The sequence below is a fragment of the Dipodomys spectabilis genome, unplaced genomic scaffold, assembly GCF_019054845.1.
Source record: "Dipodomys spectabilis isolate Male_0828 unplaced genomic scaffold, ASM1905484v1 ptg000480l, whole genome shotgun sequence".
NCBI lineage: Eukaryota > Metazoa > Chordata > Mammalia > Rodentia > Heteromyidae > Dipodomys > Dipodomys spectabilis.
The window spans coordinates 1,902,554-1,925,880 of NW_024871157.1; the positions used below are offsets into that span (position 1 = coordinate 1,902,554).

Below are 23,327 nucleotides of genomic sequence, written 5' to 3' on the forward strand. Positions count from 1 at the left end.
AAAAGACAAAGGCGCTAAATAAAGCCCTTGTTTGAATATGCTACATCATTTTTTTTTGTTTTGTTCAAGGTTAGCTCTCTACCACTTGAGCTACAGTGCCACTTCCGGCTTTTTTCTTTTTGCTTATGTGGTGCTGAGGAATCGAACCCAGGGCCTTATGTATGAAAGGCAAGCGCTCTACCACTGGGCCACCTTCCCAGCCCTGCATCATTTTTAAGTGCAATTTGAACTGTTTTCAAGTTAAATGAAGAAACGGAGGCAAGCACCTCTCAAACCCTTCAGGGCCTGAACTCAGGCTACGACTCTCCACTCTCCTTTTCCACGTCGACAGAGAAACCGCTTTTCCTTTGGCAAATGTTTTTATAGGGAATCAGCCTCTGGTACATTACATTTGCCCCACCCCTCACCGCGCTTCTGGGCATTCTGATTGGCTACATCATTCTATTGTGTTCTATGATTGGTCGTCAGCACGTCGCAAGCAGGAGATCGCCAACTTCCGGGGCTATTTCTCTGGCGGACGGAAGTGAAGGGTGGGTTGTGGTATGGCGGGTTGCGAGATGGCCTAAGGCGAGTGTTGGACGCTACGCGTGGCGGTCCCTCCGAGGAGATTCAGTCTTCTCGGAGGGACCGCCATGGCGAGCGTCCACAAAAGCCTAACTTCAGTCCCATGATGACCAACGGCGTGGTGCACGCCAACTTGTTTGGCATCAAGGACTGGGTGACGCCATATAAGATCGCGGTGCTGGTGCTGCTGAACGAGATGGGCCGCACGGGCGAGGGCGCCGTCAGCCTCCTGGAGCGGCGGAAGCTCAACCAGCTGCTCCTGCCGCTGCTGCAGGTGAGGGGCGCCCGCCGGCTCGCGCGCCCGCAGCAGACTGGGCGAGGGCCTGCGCGGCGCGGGACGGGCCACCGCCCGGGCCTAGCGGAACCTGCGGGCGCGGGGGTGGCGGGGGGTGGGACACGAGCTGGGCCCGGCTGCCCGGCTGCGTTTCTTTTGCAGGTTCGCGTCTCGCTCCACTGTTTACTCTGTGAGTGATTGGAGCAGCGTTACAATCTCAGATCCTTTGTCTTCTGTAAATTCGGCCTACGAATAATAGTCCTGGGTGTTGGGGACACCGGGATGCATCCATACAACACAGTTTTCTTGCCATAGAGAATTGTAATTAAAGCATTAATAGTGTGGATCAGGCGCTGTGTGTTAAACACTTTCATGGTTTTTTTTTTCCCCCTCAGTTCTCATTGTCCTAAACACAACATTTTTATTTTATTTTTTAAATTTCTGTATGGAATACTAATTCCTTGACTGTGTAACTACTATATGGTTTTAATCAAAGTGCATATAAAATTAGTAACATTCCAACCAGTCTTACATTGCTTTACTCTTTGACTTTTAAAATTATTTTGTTTGAACCACTCAACCAGTCCACAAAGGTTTATTGTTTAAAAAAACAAACAAAAACCTTAAAGTAATGCGGATAGTGATGGAATGGAAGATGATGATGGTTCTCCATGCCTTCCAGTATTTTTAGAGATTATCATCAGTATTGACTCATTCATCTATTTGTTGGGTCACAGTTTTGAATGGGTCTTTCTAGATGGTTGTAATTATGCACATTATAGGTATACACTATTCTGCACCGTGCTTTGTTGTTTGTGTGTGTGCTAGTCCTGGGGCTTGGATTTGGCCTGGACGTAGTGTGTCCCTGAGCTTTTTTGCTCATGGTTAGCATTTGAAGTTAGCTACAGCTTCACTTTTAGCTTTTCTGGGGTGATTAATTAAAGATAGATAGACTTTCCTGCCTGGCTGACTTCAAACCATGATAATCAGATCTCAGCCTTAAGAGTAGCTAGGACAGGTGTTAGCTACCAGTGCCTGGTTTAAGTACCTTCTTTATAAACTGCTAAGGACACATTGGGAAGGGGGTGGGAATGCACTGAAAGAACTTAAATTTGCCCTGATTACAAAGATGGGAAGGCATGTTCTATAAATCCTATGCTTTTTCCCTCCATTTTACACCATTCCACTGCCTACCCAAAAACAGTATCCAAGTGTGAAATATCACTAAGGTGATTTGGGTAGATCGGAAAATCTTAATTTGAGAGCTCATGTTTAGAATGATTGTTAAAGCAGAGAGGTGAGTAAATGAATTTGAGTTTGTAGATCCTTAACAGTCTCAGCTCTTCACTGTTTACCTGTAACTTTCCTTTCTCCTTTTTTCAGGGTCCCGATATTACACTGTCAAAACTATACAAGTTAATTGAAGAATCTTGTCCTCAGCTGGCAAATTCAGTGCAGATCAGGTAAACTTCATTTTTTTCTGTATGTACAAAAAGGCATCGAGGTGGATGAAAAGCACAAAGGGTGTGTGGTAATTAAAAAAAAAAAGTCATTGTTCCCCCTATCTTTCCCTTTGTTTTTATTTTTTTGAAAAATGTATAACATTAAACATATAATTTTGCAACTTTATTTTTCATATTCAATATGAGTCTACCTCCTTTTTATGATAGGCTACTTTGAGAGATTTTACGATTTAAAAAAAATAGCACTGCATGTTTATTAAAAATATGGGGAGTGACCTTTTTAGTTATGAAGTTTATTTTATGTGCCACAGTTTTATAGCAATCTCTGAATCGCCTTGGAAATAAGCTTATTGTAGGTAATGGAAGAATTTGAATCGTGGGCAGATGTTCAAAGGGACTTCCTAAAATATGCACCTCAATTTTCTCATTCAGAATCAAACTGATGGCTGAAGGCGAATTGAAGGATATGGAACAATTTTTTGATGACCTTTCAGATTCTTTTTCTGGAACTGAACCAGAGGTTCACAAAACAAGTGTAGTAGGTATGCCACTCTTGTAAGAAGAGCAGAGAGTCTTTTCAGGGAGGGGAGCAGTTTTCTATATGACATCTGTCATTAGTCTTCTCTGTCTGTGAGCAAACACAACAGGGGTGTTGAACCTGTTGTTTGTATTTATTGCCATGCGCTTTAATCTCTACTGAACAATCATTAACTTGTGGAAAAGCACCCCCTCTCTTTTGTCTACAATGGTCAGACTTTGAGCTTGGTCCTGGGGTCTGTGGGGTTTCCCAGCTCTTTCTACAGTCCCTCTGGATCACTTGCCTACATTGTGCAACTGTAAGTGATGGGCACCAGTCACTTAGGAGGCGAGGTAAGTACTTCATGCTGTTGCTGCAGTACACCAAGTGAGCATGTACGTGACTCTTTGCCACTAAGCTTTGAACCAATGCTCCATCCCTCTCGCTTTTCTGCATGACCATTTTTATATTATTCAACATCACTTATTGACGGATCTACTGTGTGCCAGGCTCTGGAGTACAAGACAGATGTGGATTTTCCTCTTACAGAGACTGGGTTTTGGGAGGCGGAGCAGAGCCAGGATGTAAAAAGCACACCAATAAACGTGGCCATTACAGGGAGTCGCAGTAGCCACGACGAAATTAATGAGGGACAAGAGATAGGGAATTGGAGAGGGGAGGGACCAATCGTTGAATGAAGAGGAGACCAGCTTTGTGAAGGATGAGGGAACGCACCTGCGAGGGTCTGATTCTGTGGAAGGTAGAATGGTGACAAAAGTTATCACCATTGTGTAGATGAATATCCGTTAATGCCTTCCCCTTGTCTGTGGTCTTATTTTGTAGGCTTGTTTCTGCGTCACATGATCTTGGCCTACAGTAAGCTTTCTTTCAGTCAAGTATTTAAACTGTACACCGCCCTCCAACAGTACTTCCAGAGTGGCGAGAAAAAGACAGTGGAGGATGCTGATATGGAACTGGCCAGTCGAGAGGAAGGCGAAAGGAAAATGGAAAAGGAAGAACTCGATGTATCTGTGAGGTAATTTAGGCCTTTCTGGCAAGGATACCGGTCCTGTAAGGACTTCAAGTCCAGCTGACTTTTAATCTTTTTTTTTGTCAGTTATGGGGCCTGAACTCAGGGCCTGGGCGCTGTCCCTCAGCTCTTTAGCTCAAGGCTAGCACTCCACCACTTGAGCAACAGCACCACTTCTGGCTTTTTCTGCTTATTTGGTACTGAGGAACCAAACCCAGGGCCTCATGCATGCAAGGCAAGCACCACTGAGCCAGCTTCCCAGCCCTTGTCTTTTAATCCTTAAAAACCTATTAAATTAGCTGGTGCTGTTGGCTGACACCTGTAATCCTAGCTACTCAGGAGGCTGAGATCTGAGGATCACAGTTGGAAGTCAGCCCAGGCAAAATAGTCCTGGTGAGACTCTTATCTGAAATTAACCATTCAAAAACAAAGTGGCACTGCAGCTCAAGTGGTAGAGCACTCACCTTGAGCTGAAGAGCTGAGGTATAGCACCCAGGCCCAGAGTTTAAGCCGCACGGCCAACAGAAAAAAATTGGGGGGAGCTCATGGACAACACCCGTGTTATAAGTTCAAGCCCCAGGACCTGCAAAAAACAAAACCAAAAACATGCCTATTAAGGCAGGTGCTGTATCTCATGCTTAAAATCCTAGCTACTCCAGGGGCTGAGATCTGAGGATCCCAGTTCAAAGGTAGTTGGGCAGCAAAGTTCATGAGACTCTTACCTCTAATAAACTACTCAGAAAGAGTTGAAAGTGGAGCTTTGGCTCTGGTGGGAGAGCACTAGCATTGAACAAGAGAACAGTGTCCAGGCCCGGAGTTCAAGCACCATGACTGGCAAAAAGAAAAGAAAAGAACAGAAAAAGAAAAACTCTAGCCTACCAGTTTACTTTCTGTCTCTTTTTTTTTTTTTTCTGGGTCCAGTCGTGGACCTGAACTCTGGGTCTGGGCGCTGTCCCTCAGCTCCACTTGAGCCACAGCACCACTTCCGGCTTTTTGCTTATGTGGTGCTGAGGAATTGAACCCAGGCCCTCAAGCATCCAAGGCAAGCACTCTACCACTGAGCCACCTTCCCAGCCCTCCCTCTCTGTTTTTGTCAATGGCATTTGAACTCAGGGCCTGAACGATCCCTTGAGTTTTTTCTGATGCATGAGTGTGTAATTTTGCAGATTTTATCATTTTCACTCTGTGTGACTCCTGTCTATTATTTTTGCTTTTATTTCCAGAGAAGAAGAGGTATCTTGCAGTGGGCCTCTATCCCAAAAGCAAGCAGAGTTTTTCCTTTCTCAGCAGGTATGTTAATTTTGTGGTTAACCAATCCCTTCTTTTCTCCTGTGCAGCCCTGGATCTTGGCATATCCCTGTCATTAGCAAGTTAGTTACCTGCATGGCCCTATGCACTCCATCCCCCACAGTATGTGGTTACAGCTGTGTGTCTCTTCTTTGTGTGACTTTATTTTTCTATTAAATTGTTACTTCAAGTTCACTTAGTAATGGTGTATCACCAGTAGACCAAAACATATAGTTTAGACTTTATTTTCTTGTCCCAACATTTTAATTTTTTTGTATTTTCAAATGTAAAGATAAGTTGAGCTGCCACTTGGTTGGCTCACGCCTGTCATCCTGACTATTCAGGAGACTGAGTTCTGAGGATCCAGATTTGAAGCCAGAGCAGACAGATTCAAGAGATTTTTTTTTTTTTTTATTAGGTTGGTCAGTCATGGGGCTTGAATTCAGAGCCTGGGCACAGTGCCTGAGCTTTCTTGCTGCAGGCTAGCACTCTACTACTTTGAGCCACAGCACCACTTTGAGTTTTCTTGTGGTTAATTGTAGATAGGTCTCAGGGACTTTCCTGCCCAATCTGGCTTTGAACCTCGATCCTCAGATCTCAGCTTCCTGAGTAGCTAGGATTATAGGTGTGAACCACCAGCACCTGGCATCTCCCAGGTTATCTCCAGTTAACCACCAAAAAGCTGGAAGTGGACCTATGGCTCAAGTGGTAGAGCTCTGACCTTGTGTGAAAAAGCTAAGGGACAGTCAGTGCCCAGGCTCTGAGTTCAAGCTGCAGTACTGACACAAAAGGAAGGAAGGTAGGTCGGTCATTCTGCCTATATGGTTGGTTTGCTATGAGAAGAAATACTGGCTAGTTGGATCCTAAGCTCGCCAGCACACCTGGTGAATTTAGAGATGGATTAAAGGGTTAAACATAAGTGCTTAAAGCTGTAATTAGACCAAAGGAACTATATATTAACTTTTAACTGATCTCTGGGTGGTGCCTCAACATAAAAGCTATGGGAGAAAATAAGATCATTTGCTTTTCAGTATAAAATGTGTGCATGTGATAACATGCTCTATCAAAATGAAAAGACAAGCTAAAAGTAAAGGATTCTGCAATAAATGTGTGAGGGGTTAATCCTTTTAGAAATAATTTTAAAGAGCTTTGATCATGAGACAGATTACAATATATAAATTTAGAAGGAATAAAATGATCGTGTTCTCACACTGATAGAAGTGTGCATGTGTGTATATGTATCCACGTGTGAATTACATGTAATCACATCCTAACCAAAGGACTAGGATAAGGTATAGTGAAATATTAACAATATTGTCCTTAGGTGTCAGGATAAAAATTGCTGTTCTTTCAAGTTTTCTATAATGCTATAATAAATTAAAACAAATTAGAAATGTAACTACTTTTTTTGTTTGTTTGTTTGTTTTTTGTCGTGGGGCTTGAATTCTGGGCCTGGGTGCTGTCCCTCAGCTCTTCAGCTCAAGGCAAGCCCTCTACCACTTGAGCCACAATGCCACTTCCAGTTTTTCTGGTAGTTTATTGGAGATAAAAGTCTCACAGACTTTCTTGCCCGGGCTGGCTTTAAACCACAATCCTCAGATCTCAGCCTCATGAGTAGCTAGGATGATAGGTGTGAGCCACCGGCACCCTGCTGTGACTACTTGTTTTTTTTTTGTTTTGTTTTGTTTTGTTTTTTTGGGTCCGGTTGTGGGGCCTGAACTCTGGGCCTGGGTGCTGTCCCTCGGCTCTTCAGCTCAAGGCTAGCACTCTACCACTTGAGCCACAGCCCCACTTCCGGCTTTTTTCTTTTTGCTTATGTGGTGCTGAGGGAATCGAACCCAGGGCCTCAGGCATGCAAGGCAAGCGCTCGACCACTGAGCCACCTTCCCAGCCCCACTAGTTGTTTTTAATACCAGTACTTTGGAGGCTGAGGTGGGAGGCACATGCCAGCCTGGCTACATGGTGCAAGACCCTGTTGCAAAAATACTCAAAAAAATAAAATAAAAAGAAAAGGATTTACTGCTATTTATGGGAAAACTTGCCTAGAGTAAATTGTCTATATCTCATATTAGTATAAATGTTTAATTAGGAACTAATTTTCTATATATGTATTAGCTTTGCATCACCATCATGAAATACCAGATACAGTGTGCTTAGGAAGGAAAGAGTCATTTACTTTGGCTGACTGCTGGAGATTTAGGTTCTGATCAGGGGGCCCTGTGGGTTTGGGGCTGTGGTGAGGGTGGCATATCATGTATGGGAGTGAGTCATCTCCACATAGCTTCCGCATTCCTCTTTGAGAGTCACCTCTAGTGACTTAAGTACCTCCCGTTAGGCCCTACTACCACAGACGGGATGGGGGGCAAGGCCTTCACGAAACATTCAACACCTGAACTATAGCAACACGTGATATGTAATTGTATGTACCACCCTCATGACAGAACTGGGTGTGGGGCAGGGCGCCTGCAGGTGCCTGAGATAGGGCAAAATATATCACCTGCTGAGAAGGAGTTTGCAGTCTGAGTTGGCCAGAGGTGCAGATTTCCTGGAGTGCATCAGAGCTGCAGGCAGGGAAGGTGTAGAGGTCTAGGGGAGCATGTAGGGGCTTAGAAAGTGGTAGAAGCGGTGGCCTCAAGTGTCAGTCAGGGGCTGCGGGATGAGCTAGCATGGGGATAGGTTTACCAGGCCTGGGAAGAGAATGTGCATTGGGGGAGATGTTTGGGAGGCTTGGAGTTTCAGGGAGAGGACACAGAGTTAAGTCTGGTGAGGACTGTGTGGTTGGCTGTGTATTCAGTATTTCTGGAGTAAGGCCACTAAAGCTGGTGAGCAGAGAGCCAGGTTGAGGAAGTGCTTCAGAAAAGATCAGCCAAGCATGGTGGGGCACAGCACTCATGAGGCTGAGGCAGAAGATCCTGAGTTCTAGCCAGCCCAAATGCTTTTTGGCTCTTTCTTGGTGCTGAGTTGTCATTGTATAATTTCAGGCTTCGTTGTTGAAGAATGATGAGACGAAAGCCCTTGCCCCAGCTTCCTTGCAGAAAGAACTGAACAACTTGTTGAAATTTAATCCTGATTTTGCTGAAGCGGTGAGTCACCCGTGGCCTGGCTGCCGAGTTGGAAGGGATGGTCGGGCTCCCCAGGTGTCGAGTGGCCACACAAGTGAAGGTCCATCTACTGTCCTCAGTTCTTGAAAGAAACGTTGGAAAGTGACAGCATAGGTTGCAAAGCTCCTCCTGAAACCCAGGGTTTTAGTACTCTACCACTAAGCCACATTCCCAGCCCTCTCTTTTTTGTTTTTGTATGTGTTTTAATTTGGACATTTAGAAAAACTGATTTTCTAATTTCTGCATGAGTTCAGAGTTTAAGATCTTTATTTTGAGCTCACATCCTTCATCCCTCAGCTAGGTGAGGTCTGCTACCTCGATTTCGCCCTCAGGAGTAAAGTGGGCCTGTCAATGTCAGGGCTGACACACCACTAATGGAATTGGTGAAACTAATGAACCAGGTCACTTTTCTTCTTCCTGTAAGCTAACGACCAACATCACGTCTCAGGTGTCCGCAGATGGTGTCCGCAGCCCACAGGACTCTCCACATCCGTCCTGTGCATGAGGAGGAGCACTCTAACCTGTGCTGATTACTTTTCATTTTAGCATTATCTCAGCTACTTAAACAACCTCCGCGTACAAGATGTCTTCAGCTCCACACACAGCCTCCTTCATTATTTTGACCGCCTGATTCTCACTGGGGCCGAGAGCAAAAGTAACGGGGAAGAGGGCTATGGTCGGAGCCTGAGATACGCCGCCCTGAACCTGGCTGCCCTGCACTGCCGCTTCGGTCACTAGTAAGTCTGCACACATCTGCCATGCAGGTGGAAGAGACAAATTCTCCAGTGTTGATGGAAATTTGTCCTAAAAATTAGTTGTTTAAAAAAAAATAATAAGAAAAACAAGTGACTCTTCGACCTGGACTTGGCACTCACTGCCTTGGAACAAACGATAAGAAAACCTTTTGTCTAGGCAGTGTGCCCCCTGGTGTCCCCACGCAGCATTACTGCCTGCCTCCCGTTCAATACTTCTAGTCTAGCGCGGTTCAATGAAAGGAATAATTAGGTCATTAGGCCAGAGATTCCCAAAAGGACTTTTTGGAGCTAATAATGGGGCTGCAGAAACTATTTTCAGTATTTTAAAAACCAAAAGAAAGTTAGGCCCTACTGGAAGATAGATTGCTCAGCTTGAAGTCTCGTTGGCCTGACGTGGTCCAAGGAGCCCAGGTGGTGCCACTGGTTTAGGTTATTGCTAAGGTGCACCTGTGGCTTTTTGTTTTCACCTTTTGCCTGTGTAAAAATAATAAGTAAAAATAGGACAATCAGTCATTAGTAAATAGAGTTAGACTATTAAAATAGCACATGGAGGCTCTTAGAAACTGGAATAATATTGAATAGTGGTAAGATTAGGAAGTTACTAATTGAATGAGTTTTACTGCCCCCTCCTCCCAGCTTTTTCGCAGTTGAATAAAATGTAGTCTCTTTGCTTATGTAATTATAACTCCTCTGTATGGTGTTTTCACAATTAAAAAAAAAAAATGTAGTCTTTGGTCCAGGCCTTTCAGAGCTTAGGTATATTAATGTGACAAGCATCCAGGGTCAAAAATACAGACTTGGGCTGGGAAGGTGGCTCAGTGGTAGAGCACTTGCCTTGCATGCCTGCGCCCTGGGTTCGATTCCTCAGCACCACATAAGCAAAAAGAAAAAAGCCGGAAGTGGCGCTGTGGCTCAAGTGGTAGAGCGCTAGCCTTGAGCTGAGGAGTTGAGGGACAGCGCCCAGGCCCCAGAGTACAGGCCCCACGACTGGACCCAAAAAAAAAAAAATACAGACTTGTATGTAGGTGAGGCAATTCTGCTAATTTCAGGGAATTCTATTCATTTCTGGTTTTCAGACTTCAGAGCTATGGACAAACTGGAGCTTGTGTGGGGCTTGATGGGAGCTGGTCAGGGTGTTTCCAGCCGGGCCACACGGACAATCTGGGAGGACCTGAGGGTGCCGTAGGAGGCCAGCATGTGCTGGCGTCTTCATGGGTGAACGGCTTTGGATTGGTGGTAACGGCTGGAGAATGCGGAGAGCGGGCCCAGGCTCCCTCTGAGAGCATGTGTCCAGGGGTGTCATCAAGTAAATTCAGGCAGCAGATCGATAGTTGTACCTGAGAATCGTTAAGGATACTCCAAACAATCTTTCAAGATTTTCCTAATATTTTATAATAACTAACTTTTCTTTGCCATCTAGCTTTAATCTCTCTCTCTCTCTCTCTTTCTCTTTAATTTGTGATTTCAATTTAGGGCTTTGTGCTTGTTAGACTTAAACCCTTGCCCTAATAGTCTCTCTCTTTTGGGGAGATGGTATTAGGGGTTAATTCAGGGCCTCATGCTTGTGAGGCTGGTGATCTGTGCCTTGAGCCATGCCTCTCACCCTACTTTTTTACTAGTCACCTTCAGGAAAGAGTCCCATGGACTTTTCTGCCCACGCTGGCCCTGAGCCACAAGCGTCCAGCTCTCAGCTTCTTGATTAGGATTACAGGCTTCCTAATCATCTCCTTTCTCCTTCCTTCTCTCCTTCCTTCCTTCCCTCCATCCCTTCTTCCCTCCCCTCCTTCCTTCCTCTCCTCTTCCCTCTCTCCCTCATAGATGGAACCCAGGGTCTCATGTGTGCTAGCTAGACAAGCACTGTATACCAAGAGTCTTCAATTTTTACATCGTGTATAACTGCTTCCCAGGGTGCGGCCATATGTTCACAGCTTCCTTGACACAGATATTTGATATACAGAATGTCTTTACATTTATGATATTGTCGCTAGATAGATAACTAGTGAGGAAAGGTGGGTTTTCATTACTGTCTTTATTCTTCATTCCTGACTTGCTCAGCTGCCCATACCTTTGTTTCTGGTCCTGGATCTGTGACCTCGGGTCAAGCCCTATCACTCAGCGAAGGGGATTGTGGGAATTCCTTAAAAGTCTGATGTTTGTTCTTTGAGCATCTTGTGTTCTAGGCACATTCTGGTGCTAGGGATGTGGTGCTGATAGCTGCCAGGTGACGGTCAGGACTGAGCAGAGCTGTGATGCCCAGTGATGGACTTGGCGAGTGACAGAATGTAGGGACAGAGTGTTGTTGTTACTTCCCCAGGAATATTCCTACCCCAGTTCTGATTCCTTTTCTTTAAGTACTAAGGCAGCAGATCAGCCTTCCCTGGTCTCTGCTTACCTATTATTTGAACAAAGATGCAAAGAACTTCAAGGTGTTGAATACCCTGTGCATGATTCCGGAAGAAGCTTTTCATGTCAACCAGAAGAGCAGGTGCAAAAGCCCTGCGGTAGGGGTCTCCTAGAAGTCTGTTTCAGATATTATAACCAGTTTGCCTCTCGTTCTTTCATTGAAAACTTTTAGTAGGGAATTTTAGATTAGCAATGATGAAAGAAAGGCTCTTTTGGTTTCCCAGAAGATCCTTCAGGGATTTGTCTGACTTTTTTTGTGTTGGTAATGTACCTTTTCTTGCTGAAAAAAAGAGCTTTTTAGTTCTGTTGGAGCATATGTATTTTTACATTTCTATGGCATGGGTATTTCAGTCTTTCTTAAGCCTCACATCGTGATCCTCAGCTCTTAATTGCAGACAGGGTCTGCCTCCAAAGGGACTGAAAAGAAATACAAAAAAGTTTTAAAGCCGGGCGCCGGTGGCTCATGCCTGTAATCCTAACTACTTAGGAGGCTGAGATCTGAGGATTGCGGTTCAAAGCCAGCCCAGGCAGGAAAGTCTGTGAAACTTGTCTCCAATAAACCACTAGAAAACCAGAAGTGGCGCTGTAACTCAAGTGGTAGAGTGCTAACCTTGAGCTGAAGAGCTGAGGGACAGCACCCAGGCCCAGAGTTCAAGCCCCAAGACCAACCAAAAGAACAAAAAAATAGGTTTTAAGAAAATGTACTTAATTTATTTCCTTGAACAGTTAAAGGGGAAAAAAAATCAGCTCCACCAAATTAAAATGACTTGGCTTTTATTGATGTTGGAAGAAAATTTATTATGTAAATTTTTCCTTCGGTGAGTGACTCCCAAGATTTTCTGGTCCTTATTAAAGATTGTCAGTGGCCTGGTGTCAGTAAGTCCCAAAACAATGGGGTCTGGCGTGAGCCATCAGGAGGCTATGGAGTCGTTAAGGAAATGAGTCACGAGGTGCTAGATAGGAGTGGTTCGCTTAGCCTTCTGAGGTGCTGTCGGAGGTGATATGGGGCCTGTCTTCACACAAGCTGAGAGGTTCGGAACACATTCCAGATGGCGGACAGCTACATGAGTATGAAAAAAACCCATCTAACTGGAAAATACTTTGTAAACTAGTTTTTGGGGAAAAAAAAAGAAAGATAAAAGTAGCACGTGTTCATAGTTAGAAAAAAAAAAAAGCAATGCAGAAGGAAAGTCAGCGTGGAATAAAGTGTTAGTTCCCTCCTGCCCTTCCCCAGCTCTGGACATCTGACATAAACTTGTAAAGGGAGAGAAAAGGCTGTGTCTTCCTTCCCTCCTTTACACATTCTCCCTTGAGAGGCCCCGGTCTGGACCCTTTGGCAAGTATGGCCTGCTGTCACTCATGGCTGCCCCTGGGTCCTTTCAGTGCCCAGCCCAGAGCCCTGAGGTTGGAGGTCCGTGAGGCGCCTGCCCGCCTGCCCTTGCTTGTGCATGCTTGTGATTGCTTGTGGGTATTAATGTGCAGTCTGTCGTCAGCCAACAGGCAGAGCTCGCCCTGCAGGAGGCAATTAGGATTGCCCAGGAGTCCAACGACCACGTGTGTCTCCAGCACTGTTTGGTGAGGCCGTCCTCCGGGCTGGGGAGTGTGCTCGCGGGTTGAGTTGGCCTTCGGAAGGCCCCATTGGAACCGGGTTATTGCACAGCTGGCGCAAGTGAGGGGAAAGCACTGAAGCACCATGTTGTTGAGAGAGGGCTGCCCACAGCCGGTGACCTTTCTCAGTTTCATGGCATTTGTTCTGTCTGGGGGGTGTTTCCCATCTATGATGCCACTTGCCCCATAAAAGTAAACTAACTACCACGTGTAGTATTGGCATTAACGAAAAGAGGTGTGCTGCACCTAGTAGCACAGTGAGATATTGTTCTGTAAAAGCATGAGCCCTAGGCACGGGAGAGTAGAGTCACCTGACTGCTGCCTGGTCATCCCGTGTCTCAGTGAATGGCCGCATGGGGGCTTTATGCTTTCAAACAGCTGTCCACAGCTGGCAGAGCACTGAAGCAGATCCATGGCTTATTTATTTCAGTCTGGCTTTAATGGTCTTAGTATGTTGGAGAGATTTCATTTAGATTCCTAGATCCTAAGCAAGTATTTGAGAGTGCTTCTTTTTGCCCCCTTTTAGTTCTTTCTTGTGACCGCGTTGATATTTCACTGGAACATTTGCCATTGCTGTTGTTATGATACATTTTGACAATTGATTGTCTCTTGCCAGAGCTGGCTTTATGTCCTGGGGCAGAAGAGATCTGATAGCTATGTTCTGCTGGAGCACTCAGTGAAGAAGGCAGTACATTTTGGGTTACCGGTAAGGCTCATCTTTCTGTGAGATTGCTTCCATAGTGGTGTTGAGCCTTGTCTCTTGCCACCCGTCTTCGTCATGACCAGTGATACAGTTAGCATGGATATTGCCATGTGTGGCTTTGCTCTGGGTCCTTTCCTATGACTTTAATTATTAATCAAAACACTAAATTCTCTGTTCTCTCTATTCTAATAACATCTGTGAAAGCTCCACTTATCAATTCAATGAGAGATCTCTACTTAGTTTATTGAGCAACATTTACTTACCATATATTCACTTAGGAACATTTTAGAAAATTTTAGTAAAGCCTTTTTGCATGTGTGCTGGGCTTTTAAGAATGCTAGGCAAGTTCTCTACCATTGAGTTACACCCAACCCTAGAAGAGTCTTATTTTTTAAATCAAGGGTTGGCAAATCTTCCAGCTTATGGTACAGATGTCGTGGGTTGCCTGCTTATGTATGGCCTTTCAAAGTGAGTGCGGGTTTTCTGTTTTTAAATGGTAGGATGGGAAGCAATGAAAGGCAAGTCTGTCCCAAGCAAACTCATTTATTCTAGGGAAAATTTGCTAATCCTTGTTTTAAACAATAAAGCCAGGAACCAGCAAACCCGTGGACAGGCCTGTCCTTTCTTTCTTTCACGAATACTAGAGCAGGGCCTGAGGTAGAGTCTCAGTGACAGGCACTGGATGCATGGAAAGGAATGTCTGTACACAGGAAGCAGTCAGGACTGTGAGCCTCTAGATCACTGTTGCTCAAAGAACCTTACTCTAGCTGAGAAATGTGGGTTGAAAAGAGGACCATAGGTAGTGGGACTGTGGAAACAATCTTAGAAAGTTTGCCCCTCCCCCCCCAAAAAAGACAAAAAAAAACCTTAGTAAAAATTAAAAGTAGTTAGTTATGAAAATATAATGCCTAGTGCACGATGCAGTCTGGGGAGAACATGACATACTCAAATCTGAAGTGGCTCTTGGAAACACTAAGTGAGACTTCCTAAAAATACTTCTTCCCCTAGGCTTTGGACTACCTTTTTGAGTTGAGCATAGAAGTCAGTGAGAGGATCACTTGTTGCTCGTGACAGGCTCTTTTTTGGTCGCCTATTGTCTCGTGTGCCCTGCACTGTTTGACCTATGATTTCATTGTAACCCTTATGACAATTCTTTATGATAGGTTTGATGCCCATTTTACAGATGAGGAAGCTGAGGCTTAGCTAAGAAGCTAAGTGACTGGCCCTAAGTCACACCGTAAGTAGCAGAGGCAGTGTCTTAAGTCCAGGTCCAACTAATGCCAAAGCCCTGGCTCTGTTGTGTTGCCCTCTGCTTCTCTTCCAGCCCTAGAGTTTCAGGAGCACCTCACACGGGACAGGGCTGAGGTCAGGCTTAGGCACTTTCCTTATAAGTAGAGCTATCACTGTGCATGTGCGGAAATGTGAAATCCACCACATTTCTGAAGAGCGAAACGAATTCTGTCGTGTAATCTCTATCTTGGGTGGTGGGTATATCTGTCCCCTTAGTACCTCGCCTCCCTGGGGATACAGTCCCTTGTTCAACAGAGAGCGTTTGCTGGGAAGACAGCCAACAAGCTGATGGATGCCCTGAAGGACTCGGACCTCCTGCACTGGAAACACAGCCTGTCCGAGCTCATCGACATCAGCATTGCCCAGAAAACGGCCATCTGGAGGCTGTACGGCCGCAGGTAAGTCCTCCAGCCGACCGCCCAGGCCCTGGAGGGCGTGAAGCGTCCAGAGCGAGGAGCAGGAGCTAGCAGACTGGTTCTGTACAAGGTTTTCCCCCTTTGGAAGTTACTCGTGCAGTGGATCAAAGACTGTGCTTTAGAAGAGGTTCCTGTAGACTTGGCAAAGTTGTTTTTTGTTTTTGTTTGTTTTTTTCCCCCCTGCACGCACATTATTACTCATCCCAGCTGCTCTGTGAGTAGCTGGAAGGGGTCTCCGTTCTGGCTCACACATCTCCAGGCTGTTCAAGATCACAGGTGTGGTGGACCAGTGGGCCCTGCTCACCTGACCCCCACCACAAGTTCCTCTGTCTTGAGACAAGAACTTTTCCTCCCTGTTTGCATGCTGCATGGCCGTCCTGCCCACGCCGGACTCCCCCGCTCCCCTCCCCCACAGCTGTTGTATAGAGCTGCTTTTCTGTTTGCCAAAGTGTTTTCTCTGGAATATTCCAGCCTGGTATTCCTTTTCTACGTAGCGAGCTGTAGCTTGGAATTCAGCCTCTGAACCAGATTCTCCTCTGGAGCCATGTCACCCCTTCTCCTAGACAATCTGCCCTTTCTAGGAATTCAGTAATGAAACAAGTGCCTTTTTACCAGTCTTCTTTTTGTATTTCAGATAATTTTTTGGCACGATGTGCTCTTGAGACAGCTGCCGACACTGGCCACTGCCTGCATTGCCAGAGCAGCCGGTGCCAGGATGGCATCGGGTCCGAATTTACCCGTGAAACCTAATTAATATTACTGTGTCCTCAGGGAAAGCCGAGGGGGGCGGTGGGCAGGGGGGTCTGGAAGCTTGGAGCACCTGTTGCCTTGGGGGCTGCTCACCCAGGATGCTCTCCGCTCTCCTTGGCCCAAGGGCAGGAGAGCGGGCATGGGGAGGTAGCGGTGGCTTCCACACGGCCGGAGGGGGTCACTTCCTCGCCTTTCCTCTGAAGATAACAAACTGCAGGCTGTGCCAGGGGCAGCCTGGTCTGCTGCCTGAAGCCACATCCTGTTCGCTCTCCTCACCCAGCACCATGGCCCTGCAGCAAGCCCAGATGTTGCTGAGCATGAACAGTCTGGAATCCGTGAACTCGGGCGTGCAGCAGAACAACACCGAGTCCTTCGCCGTCGCCCTGTGCCACCTTGCAGAGCTCCACTCGGAGCAGGTAGGCGCTGCTCAGCCTTCTGCTGCTGTGACGGAACGCCTGACATGCTCCATTTACAAGGAGAGGCGGCGTGGGCTCACGGCTGCAGGGCCCGGTTGTGTGGCCCTTAGGCCTGTGGCCACAGGGTCTGTTCACGTCAGCAGCCAGGGGTCTCTGATCCCCTTCAGAGGCATGCTTCCCATGACCCGCTCCTTCAAAAACAATTTACAAGCCAAGTGTGGGGTATTACTATATGTGGAGGTGGGAGGATTAGGACCTGGCCAAAACACAACATGGTCTGAAAAATAAAGCCAAGAAGGCTGTGGCTCAGGGCCCTGAAGTCAACACCCTCCCCCACCTCCCCCACCACAGCGAGATAGATCATAGCTACATGGGAGGGGGGAGAGGGAGGGAGAGAGAGAGAACTCATTTTTTGGAGGGGGGGGGTCCGGTTGTGAGGTCTGAACTCTGGGCCTGGGCGCTGTCCCTCAGCTCTTCAGCCCAAGGCTAGTGCTCTACCACTTGAGCCACAGCGCCACTTCCGGCTTTTTTCTTTTTGCTTATGTGGTGCTGAGGAATCGAACCCAGGGCCTCATGCATACAAGGCACCTTCCCAGCCCCGAGAGAGAACTTTTTTAATATACAAGGTTGATGAAGACATTCTAGAAATGGCTCTTCCGGGCCCGAGTCTCGGCCTGGTGTGTTCCAGGCTGCCCCGAGGGCAGCGGGCGGCTGTGCAGCCAGCTTGCACTCCATCGCTGCAGTGCGCCTCTTGCTGTTTCAGGGCTGTGTCGCTGCAGCTGCAGAAGTGTTGAAGCACCTGAAGGAACGGTTTCCACCCAATACTCAGCACGCCCAGGTAACCCAGCACACTGCAGTCCTTCCTCAGAAAGGGAATCCTGAGCTAAGAAGCCAGGGCCTGTAGCTCAGTTTCAGAACACCTCCCTAACATTCTATCCCTAGCACCACGAAGAAGAAGAGAAAAAAGGATGCATAAAATATCATTTCTTTGTAAACATATAGAAATGGGAATGACAGACACTGGAAGGGGTGAGAAGAAATGGATTTGCTAGGAAGTTCAGTAAAATGTAAGAGCTGGACTTCGTAGAGCAAAATGGGAACTGGTAAAATGGCTGGCTGTGTATTTGATATGAAGGTTTCTGTGCTTTTTTTTTTTTTTGGGTCCAGTCGTGGGGCCTGAACTCTGGGCCTGGACGCTGTCCCTCAGCTCTTCAGCTCAAGGCTAGCACTCTACTACTTGAGCCACAGCGCCACTTCTGGCTTTTTTCTTTTTGCTTATGTGGTGCTGAGGAATCGAACCCAGGGCCTCAGGCATGCAAGGCAAGCGCTCTACCACTGAGCCACCTTCCCAGCCCCGGTTTCTGTGCTTTTTGACATGCTGTTAATAGTTTTCAAAAATCACTGTCATAAAACAAAATGTGAGCCGGGCGCTGGTGGCTCACGCCTGTAATCCTAGCTACTCAGGAGGTTGAGATCTGAGGATCGCGGTTCAAAGCCAGCCCGGGCAGGAGAGACTGTGAGACTCCTATCTCCAATAAACCACCAGAAAACCGGAAGTGGCGCTGTAGCTCTAGTGGTAGAGCGCTCGCCTTGAGCTGAAGAGCTGAGGAACAGTGCCCAGGCCCAGAGTTCAAGCCCCACGGCCGACCAAAAAAAAAAAAAAAATGTGAGCCAGGTGCCATTGGCTCACAGCTGTAATCCTAGCTACTCTGGAGGCTGAGATCTGAGATCACGATTCAAAGCCAGCCCCGGCAAGTCCGGGAGACTCTTATCTCCAATAAACCACTCAGAAAACCAGAAATGACACTGTGGCTCAAGTGGTAGAGCGCTAGTCTTGAGCTGAATAGCTTACGGACAGTGCCCAGGCCCAGAGTTCAATCCCCACGACCAACCAAAAAAAGAAAAAGTAAAGATATTTGCTAGTGAGCTGAACTATTCCATTGCCGTGGCATAGTAGTGCAGTGTTTACTTCCTTTCTCCTTCTCTCCTAGTTATGGATGCTGTGTGATCAGAAAATCCAGTTTGACCGAGCCATGAATGATGGCAAGTTTCATTTGGCTGATTCACTCGTTACCGGGATCACGGCGCTTAACAGCATAGAGGGTGTCTATAGGTGAGAAACTGGGGAGCTGCTGCCCCAGAGTGAAGTGAGGTTTTTTTGTTTTGTTTTGTTTTCGATCATGGGGCCTGAACTCTGGGCATGGGCACTGTCCAACAGCTGTTCAGCTCAAGGCTAGCGCTCTACCACTTGAGCCACAGCACCACTTTCGGCTTTTTCTTTTTATGTGGTGCTGAAGAATTGAACCCAGAGCCTCATGCATATGAGGCAAGCGCTCTACCACTGAGCACCTTCCCAGCCCTGAAGTGAGTTTTTTTTTAATGATTGTACTTCTACTTCAGTTTTGTTTGGAGTGTGCATTGACTTGCCTTAGGTAAAAAAGCCAAAGCTTCTTTTTTTTCTTTTTTCTTTTTTTAAGTTTTTATTGTAGGAAGTAAAGTACATAAGTAAGATGAAGAAAATAACCATCTCTGGAGACAGTCCTGAACAGTCTGACAGCTGTAATTCTAGACTTTTTTCTTATATGTACATATACTCTTAACATAACATATCTGCATAGTATTTTTTTTCTTTTGACCAAAAGTAGATCCTGGCTATGCACTAGTGGCTCACACCTATAACCCTAGCTACTCAGGAGGCTAAGATCTGAGGAACCCGGTTCAAAGGCAGCCTGGGTAGGAAAGTCCATGAGACTCTTATCTCAAATGAACCACCTGAAAACCGGAAGTGGCACAGTGGCTCAAAGTGGTAGAGTGCTAGCCTTGAACAAAAGAGCTAAGAGACAGTGCCCAGGCCTTGAGTTCAAGCCCCATTACTGACAAAAAATATCAGATCCCATTGTAGTTTTTTCCTTTGGGAGATTACCGTCTTTTTACCCATCACGTGACTTCAGTGACAGCAGTTTTTGACCCTCCACTTAGCCAGTGGTATTACTTTTGATTCTATTTCAGAAAAGCAGTTGTATTTCAAGCTCAGAATCAAATGACGGAAGCACACAAGCTTTTGCAGAAATTGCTGACCTACTGTGAAAAGTTGAAGAACACAGAAATGGTGATCAGGTAAGTGGTGCCCCACGTGAGCCCCCTGTCCCCCAGAGGTGTGGTGAGCATCCTCTCACCCGCCTGTCTTTGCGGCTAGCGTCCTGCTGTCAGTGGCAGAGCTGTACTGGCGATCTTCCGCCCCGACCATCGCCATGCCTGTGCTGCTGCAGGCTCTGGCCCTCTCCAAGGAGTACCGCCTACAATACTTGGCCTCAGAAACCGTGCTGAACTTGGCTTATGCCCAGGTAAGCCTGACTGGGCAGCACTTGTGAGCGCCCAAGCCCGGGTATTGAGAAGGGTGGTGCTGAGCTTTCACTTGTTTATATTGGAGGGGGCCAGCCCGCCACGGAAGCCAGTGGGGGTGCACCTGATAGAAAGTAGACACTCCCAGCAACATTGGCTCCCTTGCGCCATGTTCAGTAAAGGAGACTCCTCTTCCACGAGCCCCCTGCCTCTGTCATGACCCGCTGGCTCAGAGCCTCCATTACTGCTGTCCTGCTAAGTATATGTTACTTAGTGACCATTTTAATTCCTCTGTCGTTGTCTTCCTCTATCCTTTTGAGTAACTTTCTTAGTTGTTACCTACCCCTAAGAATTCTGACAGAGCTAGTTAGACCCCTTAGGGTCCCAGCATGAACGGGATCAATGCTGAATTATTCTGTGAAAATAAAACCTTTCTAAAGGTTTGTCACTAGTGAGTATTTCGTTTCCCTCTTCTTAGAGGATAGTCCAAGATGATGCTTTCTGGGTAGAATTGCCAAGGTCTTTACAGGAATTGTGTACATTCTGTTTTTATGGAAACCTCTTGACCTCACATTCACAGCGAGTAGGGCTGCCCAGTGTAATATGGGTGTCCTGGAAAAGGGGAGGCAGGGATGGCCGCTCAGGGAGCAAAAGGAGCCATTGGCGGCCACGGGCTCTGGCTGTGGATGTGACCATGCTATGATGGTTCTCTTCTAGCTCATCCTTGGAATTCCAGAACAGGCCTTAACACTTCTTCACATGGCCATCGAGCCCATTCTGGCGGACGGAGCTATCCTGGACAAGGGCCGCGCCATGTTCTTAGTGGCCAAGTGCCAGGTGGCTTCCACAGTTTCCTATGATCCACTGAAGAGAGCCGAAGGTAGGAAGCAGTACAGAGACTCCACAAAGCTGCTACAGTTTGCTCCCAGAAGGGTACACGGCGTTAAGTTGGGGGACAGCATTTAAGTCTACAGCACTTGTTAAGGTGATGTAACACAGTGAGGGCTTTCACATGCAAGGTTGGCAGGAAGGCAGATGAACAGTTACACATTCATAAATGACGGGTAGCCAGACAACTAGGCACTTGGAAATGTTAAAATTTCACCTTAGTGGTGCTGGTGGGCTTTTTTGTTTGTTATCCTAATTTCTTTTTATTTATTTTTTTATTTTTATTTTTTTGCCAGTCCTGGGGCTTGAACTCAGGGCTTAGGCACTGTCCCTGAGCTTCTTTTGCTCAAGGCTAGCACTCTACCACTTGAACCACAGTGCCACTTGTAGCTTTTTCTGTGTCTGTGGTACTGAGGAATGGAACCCAGGGCCTCATGCATGTTATCCTAATTTCATAAAGAATGGAGAATATAGCTGGGCGCCAGTGGCTCACACCTATAATCCTAGCTACTCAGGAGGCTGAGATCTGAGAATCGTGGTTCAAGGCCAGCCCGGGCAAGAAACTCCGTGAGACTTTTTTGTTGTTTTTGGCTGTGGGGCCTGAACTCTGGGCCTGGGTGCTCTTCCACTCAAGGTGAGCATTCTACCGCTTGAGCCACAGTGCCACTTCCAGTTTTCTAGTGGTTTATTGGAGTTAAGAGTCTCACGGACTTTCCTGCCCGGGCTGGCTTTGAACCGCGATCCTCACATCTCAGCCTCCTGATTAGCTAGGATTACAGGTGTGAGCCACAGGCACCCGGCTTTCCACGAGATTCTTTTTTTTTGGGGGGGGGGGATCCAATCGTGGGGCTTGAACTCTGGGCCTGGGCGCTGTCCCTCAGCTCTTCAGCTCAAGGCTAGCGCTCTACCACTTGAGCCACAGCGCCACTTCCAGCTTTTTTCTGCTTATGTGGTGCTGAGGAATCGAACCCAGGGCCTCATGCATGCTAGGCAAGCACTGTACCACTGTGCCAACTTCCCAGCCCATCCATGAGATTCTTATCTCAAATAAATCACTAGAAAACCAGAAGTGGCATTGTGGCTCAAGTGGTAAAGCACTGGCCTTGAGCTGAAGAGCCCAGGAACAGTGCCTAAGCCCAGAGTTCAAGCCCCATGACCAACAAAAAAAAAAAAAAGAATGGAGAATATGAAAGCATTTAGCCCAGGTTAAGTAACATCAGATGCCAGGTTTGGGAGGCTGTATGAAGAATTTAATGTGTGTGGTGTTTCTCACTATCTGTCAGCTCTGGAGTCTGCCATTGAGAATCTCAACGAAGCCAAGAACTATTTTGCGAAAGTCGACTGCAAAGAGCGAATCAGAGACATTGCCTACTTCCAGGCCAAACTGTACCACGTCCTGGGGAAGACGCAGGAGAGGAACCGGTGTGCCATGCTCTTCCGGCAGCTGCATCAGGAGCTGCCCGCCAACGCGGCGCCCATGATCAATCATATCTAGAGGGGGCATTCCTGCTGGTGTTGTGCGGGGCTTCACGCACCCCACTCTCACCCCCATCCCCACCCCTGCTGCACACTGGCTGTGGCGGCGTAACTGTCTTGTCAGTAAACTGCATTGTGATGAGCTTGTCTCACTTTGTCACTAGTGAGTATTTCGTTTCCCTCTTCTTAGAGGATAGTCCAAGATGATGCTTTCTGGATAGAATTGCCAAGGTCTTTATAGGAATTGTGTACATTCTGTTTTTATGGAAACCTCTTGACCTCACATTCACAGTCAGGACCTCCAGGGAGTGGGCAGAGCTCTCCATGGTCCCTGTTGGTTTTTTTCTTTTGTAATGCTGGGGGTGGAACGCAGTGCCTTGCGCAAGCTGGGCAACTGCTTTTCCATTGAGCTCTGACTGCAGCCCCAGTGCAGGCCTTGCTGAAGCTTGGGCTTCCCTCTGTAGCATGCCTGTGTGGGCATGAGCCGGTAGTTGCGTGGGGTGATCTGAAGCAAGTCACTCACTGACGAGAGATTAAGAAGGAAAAAGACAGCACCTGTGGCTCATGCCTTTCTAATACAAGCTCTGAGGAGACTGAAACCCAGAGGATCATAGTTCAAAGCCAGTACAACTGGAAAGTCCTTGAGACTGTCCAATTAGCCAGCGAAATGCTACACCAGAGTGGTGAGCACTAGTTGAGTAAGGAAGTGGAACACTGAGCCCAAGGCCCGAGTTCAAGCCGAGGAACTGACACCAAAAAAAAAAAAAGTTTTGTTTTGTTTTTTGTTTTTTTTGGTGGGGGAGCTTAATGGTTTTTGGACTGATGACAAGCATATTTCAACCATTTTCTAGGTGCTGTCTTTTTTCTTCTATCCATTCTGCAAGGGTATGTTTCATAACTGTGAAGGCCGAGTCATGAAGTGAGTCTAGGAATTCACCATAAGGAGGAGGCTCTTAAAGAAGAAAGGGCAGGAAGCTCAGAGGGGTACAGATGCTCAAATGCATGCAGTGCCCTGCGGTGCGGCAGAGCCAGCACTCGCTGTCA

General features: G+C 46.9%; 1 protein-coding gene across 1 annotated transcript; it reads left to right on the forward strand.

The window, feature by feature from the left end:
* The first annotated feature begins 519 nt into the window (after positions 1–519).
* On the forward strand, positions 520–22,425 carry Anapc5 (anaphase promoting complex subunit 5). The gene is given in 18 exon segments (XM_042669085.1): positions 520–654; positions 657–838; positions 2,222–2,301; positions 2,734–2,843; positions 3,662–3,854; positions 5,072–5,138; positions 8,117–8,218; positions 8,783–8,973; positions 12,888–12,969; positions 13,619–13,708; positions 15,212–15,393; positions 16,442–16,577; positions 17,341–17,415; positions 18,569–18,690; positions 19,587–19,694; positions 19,774–19,921; positions 20,637–20,799; positions 22,091–22,425. Coding segments are annotated over 18 exon segments (2,265 nt in total). The 5' UTR covers positions 520–632; the 3' UTR covers positions 22,303–22,425.
* The last annotated feature ends 902 nt before the right edge of the window (positions 22,426–23,327 follow it).